Source organism: Zingiber officinale, chromosome 11B, assembly GCF_018446385.1.
Source record: "Zingiber officinale cultivar Zhangliang chromosome 11B, Zo_v1.1, whole genome shotgun sequence".
Taxonomy (NCBI): Eukaryota; Viridiplantae; Streptophyta; class Magnoliopsida; order Zingiberales; family Zingiberaceae; genus Zingiber; species Zingiber officinale.
This window is the reverse complement of record NC_056007.1, coordinates 1,432,223-1,437,302: the sequence shown is the minus strand read 5'-3', so window position 1 is coordinate 1,437,302 and position 5,080 is coordinate 1,432,223. Positions and strand designations below refer to the sequence as shown.

The 5,080-nt window shown below is 39.7% G+C and overlaps 1 protein-coding gene across 1 annotated transcript; it reads right to left on the bottom strand.

Moving 5' to 3' along the window:
- Positions 1-726: 726 nt before the first annotated feature.
- Positions 727-3,996, bottom strand: LOC122034659 (wall-associated receptor kinase 5-like). The gene is made up of 3 exons (XM_042593979.1): positions 3,083-3,996; positions 2,836-3,000; positions 727-1,896 (listed from the first exon to the last, which is right to left on the bottom strand). The coding sequence occupies exons 1-3, from the start codon at positions 3,981-3,983 to the stop codon at positions 737-739; spliced, it is 2,226 nt and encodes a 741-aa protein (XP_042449913.1). The 5' UTR covers positions 3,984-3,996; the 3' UTR covers positions 727-736.
- Between the last annotated feature and the right edge of the window lie 1,084 nt (positions 3,997-5,080).

The following is a 5,080-nucleotide window of genomic DNA, read 5'->3' as shown; positions in this document are numbered from 1 at the left end:
AAAATATAATTTTTTTTCGCACAAAAAAAACATAAGAAAGGAAAATAGGGGAGAAAGAAAATTCAAAGAAAGTTAAAAAGATCACAGAAGCGGGTCAGACAGAAAGTCCGAGAAAAGGCGACACCAATAAAGGAGGTGTCATAGGATGGACTTGAACCCGTGAAGGAGAAAGCGGTGGAGTCACTTAATTTGTAGGGAAATGGAGGTTGGTAATACAATGACGTCGGCGGCGGAGGGACAGCAAGAACTTTTTTTTTTTACGACGATAAGGTCGATGGTGAGCTGCCCTTGGACGACGATGCCTCCTCTGGCCGCAGCAATAAGTGAATAGTAGAAAAGACGCGACAGCGGCAAATCCCGTTGGTGTCAGTGGCAAAGAAAGGAGAAGAAAGCTAAGGTTTTTTTTTTTAATCATGAGAAAAGGAAACGCGAAAGAGAGGAGAAAAAGAAAGAAAAAAAAAATTGTTGTTAAACTTATCATTCTTATACACAATAGACTTCACATATATTATATATTATTTATGATAGCATATGATATTTATAAATACCATTACAAATGAAAATAGAAAAATACATAAATTAAGAAAATAATAAATATTTCCTAATAATAATTATTCTCTAATAACTAAGAAACAAATAATTATTTTCTAATAATAATTATTTCCTAATAACTAAGAAATACATAATTATTTACTTATAATAATTATTTCTAATACCAACTTTAAGGGCCATATCTTTACCTTGCATATTCAATGAGCAATGCAACCTCTTGAATATAACTAGTGTTACCGGTAGACGTTTGAGCATCTGATGGAACAGGAAGGAAACTCTCAATGTCCTCAGCATTTGGTGGTGTCCATGGAACAGGATGTAACTTTCCCATGTTGTTTAGCTGGTCGGCCACATCCTTCATCGTAGGTCTTTCTTCTCCCCTTACACTCAAGCACTGCACTGCCAGTTCTCCAATCCTTCCGATCAACTCTGCATCTCCTTCACTTGTCACTTGATTGTCCAAGAGTTCCTGGAGTCGATCCTCTTTCTTGGCCAAAATAAAGTTTGATGCAAGGCTCGTTTCTCTTTCATTTTCTCCAAAATAAATTGCCTTCCTTCGTGTCAGTAATTCTAAGAGCACTACACCAAAGCTATAAACATCACTTTTTTCAGTTAATTTGCATGTTTGAAGGTACTCGGGGTCCAAGTAACCGCAGGTCCCTTGAACCAAGGTAGCAAATTGCTCTTCATCCTTGGGATTTAGCCTCGAAGCTCCGAAATCAGAAACTTTTGCAGTGAAATTTTCATGTAGGAGGATGTTAGCAGACTTCACGTCTCCATGAATGATTGGAGGCGAAGCCGAATAGTGTAAATAAGCAAGAGCATCAGCAGAATCACGAGCAATGTTTAAACGCACAGCCAAAGGGAGGTTATCTATGTTCCTGCTGTGGATTAGTTCAAACAAGTTACCATTAGGGACAAACTCATAGACCAACATGGGAACCTCCACTTCCAAACAACAGCCCAAGAGCTTGACTATGTTCCTATGGTTGACTTGGGAAAGAATAAGCATTTCCTTTCCAAATTCTTTCTTCTGTCTCTCATTTATAACCTTTGGCTGCTTTATGGCGACAAACTGATCGTCTCCCATATCTCCTTTGTAAACAGTTCCATAGCCGCCTTGCCCAAGGATTCTGTTCTTGTCAAATCTATTTGTCGCCCTCTCTAATTCTTCTTTTGAAAAGATCCTAAATGCAAGACTTTGTAGTCTCATCTCTTCCCGTAATTGCATGCCCCCATGTTCACTGAAATATCTTTTCCTCGACTGGATAAGTTTTCTTCTCTGATAAATCATACAGATGCACATGCCAAATACTAGTAAGAAAATCAAGCTGATGGAGGTGCCTGTGAAACCATGAACATCGCATAACGTGAGCATCCAAACTAAATAAAACCAATGAAAATTAAGATGCTGTAATTTATTATTCTTTCACAGATATTTAACGTAACCTTTTGTTTTCTGTTTGGTGCTTTAGTTGGATGGAAAGGTAGGAGAGTGAATGAGTGATTCATGTTCTATGTGCTATTTATTTTGTTTTTGTACGTTTTCTAATTCCCTCTCCCTCCTGTATTTCCAGCTATGTAAACCCAACCTCAGTTGGTGGATTTCAAAGCTACAAGACATGAAAATTGGACATATTCATTCTCTTCTTTTTCTACTGCTAATATACAAGGCCGGCCTTGGAGGAAGATGGCACTGGGCGATGACCCTGAGCCCATAATTTGAGAGGACCTAAATTTTTTTTTTAGTATTATGTATTATAGACATGTAATTGGGGTTGGACCCAAATTCATATTTCAGAATCTTTTGATATTTTTACTTTTATCTTTTTAGGCATGTAATTGGGGCCTTGAGTAGTTGGGGCCCAAATTTATTTTGGACCTTTTTTTTTCCGCCCCGGGTAGAAGGACCAGAGCTGCTAATATATAGAGAGGATCACTCATGTGACAAAAGGCGATTCGCTCGCCCCAAACGCCCCCGTCAACCCGTCCCTAGGCCAACACGGAGGAGGTAAATCACGGATGACTACTAGCCATTAGTGCAAATGGTCAAGGTATGGGGGAGGTTATGCTCAGTCACGTCGAGTTTCGACCCCAAGACCTCATGTGGTAACATCCCATATCTTAATCATCGCACCGCCCCGAGGAGACTATAGAGAGGATCACTCATGAATCATGATATCTTATCTTAATCATATTTTTGAGTGGATCAAAAGATGAACAAAAAAGCGCTGAAGGATTGATTGATACGTTAGGGACTTGGAAAGAGAGAAAGAACCTTACCTATAACCGCTTTCACCGCCAAGGAAAGCTTCTGATTTGGGGTGCATGTTCCATTGTAAGCGTCACCGTGCGTGCCTTCGGGGCAGTGACAACTATAATTACCGGGCAGGTTCTGGCAGATTCCATCTGAGCATGGATTTGATTGTTGATTGCACTCATCGATGTCTAAAATTGAAGGGCAAAAGATACAGTAGCATTAAGCAAAGCAGAATAATTAAATCGATTGGTATAGACGTGCACGACGGACCTTGGCATCCGTTGGAGACGTATGGATTGCCTTGGTATCCTGTCGAACAGTTGCAAAGATAACCAGGACCATTGGAAGAGTCGATGCACGCGCTGTTATTGCTGATGCAGGCATAAGAACTCAGGTTGTGACTTGCTACCTCGCACGTCTCGTGGCCGATGGCCCAGTCCAAGACTACCGGCACCCTGCCATCACCGTTAATTTGCATCAATTGGCTCGTGGTGATGTAAGATGTATTAAATTGGAACCAATCGGCCTCCAACAAGGCGGCGTAGCTGCAATTGCTAAATCTCCAAGTATCCGCGTTGTTGAAATTCCCATCAAACCAGACTCTATAGTATCTGAGATTCTTGGGTATGGAAGTCTGGCAGCAACCCATGCCGGAGCAGGAGTCACTGACGATGCTCTCTTCATCACGGCACATGGACACACAGCCACTCTGGTAGCTGATACTGCTCCAGTGGTCGTCGATTATGTAGGCAAGGGTATCGCAGCCGATGGCGGTGAACTTGTTGAGGAGATTAGAGAACCTATATGGGGTGCCTTCCAGATTCAACCTCCAGCGGTTGTAATTGACATTGTTGTAATTTGGACTGTAGCAGGCCGAGGATACGGGGTTGAGCATGCGCACTTGGCCCATCTCCAACAAAATATTGAGGACCTCAACATTGCCAGCGAATGGCTTCTGGAGGCCACTTTCTGTGATGTTGCAGATATAAGCTTGGCCTTCTCTGGAACAGTTTGTGCCGATGCCGAAGGGGTAAGGGATCTCCACGTCGCCGCATCTCGTTTGGCATCCGCTGTCAGGCACAGCAGGTGCAACTGCAAGTAGCAACAGCGGCAGTAGTAACATTTGGGAGAGGAACAAAGACATGGCGATTGCTGGTGTAGCTGAATGCATAGCTTCTAATGAATTAGTTGATCAATAAGCCAATGCCATCCTCATTATCCATGCAGAGGCATATATAGACAGATATTTATTGACTTGACTACTGCAAGTTGGCAAGTAGCTAGTACCGCAATATTCTTGGTGTCCAATTTCTATCTCGGGGAATGGAAGCCTCATTATCCTTCCTATTGTCTTTTCATAAATGCTCATTCAATTCTTATTATTAAAACTTATATATATACTTGCATATTTACTAATTCAAAATTTTAATATCTATATAATCAGTCACTACGTACTACCGTGTTAGACTCAATCAACTTTGTCAGATTCTTCATGTACAGTTGTTATCTTTTGAATTGGTCTAGCTAATCTTTCCACATTGCTTGTGGCTCATATACATGATTACAACCTCTCATCTTGTTTTTCTCCCTGTTTATATATATGGTTGCAACTACTAATTAACTAGATTGAGACATGAGTTATCATCAATCTCTATATATCCCGGCCCCGACTCAATTGATCGATAAGTCCATGTCAACGTATAACTTCCTGCGCCGAATATATAAAATACATTCGTTAAATACTAATCATCATCTAGAATAGTTGACCATGAGAATAATTAAATAATATTAATCCTAATTAATTTGGGATGATATATAATAGTTAGTGCTCTATTATAATTAAGCATTTGTGGATATCCGATCCATTTAAACTTGGTTTGAACCTTAATATGCTCTGGTTATTTGGAAAAGTGAAAAGTAAAACTAAGGAAAACTTTTTATAGTAAAATAGTTTTCATTATTTACTTTATTAAGGGGACGTTTGGTTAAATAATGGGAATGACTATGGGTATGAGTTTGATAGTAGGGTGGAATGAGAATGAGAATAGAAATGGAAATGAAACTCATTAAGTTATATGGATTTGGTTGATTCCCATAAATCTAGTAATCATTCTCAAAATATCATTCCCAAACCCACAATCCAAACACTATCTTTTACTATCATTCCATTCCTTTATTCCTAAACTCATCAACCAAACACCCCCTAAAATTTTTAAAGGAAATAAAAACGAAATCCATTTACAAATAATTTTAGAGCTAAAATCGACC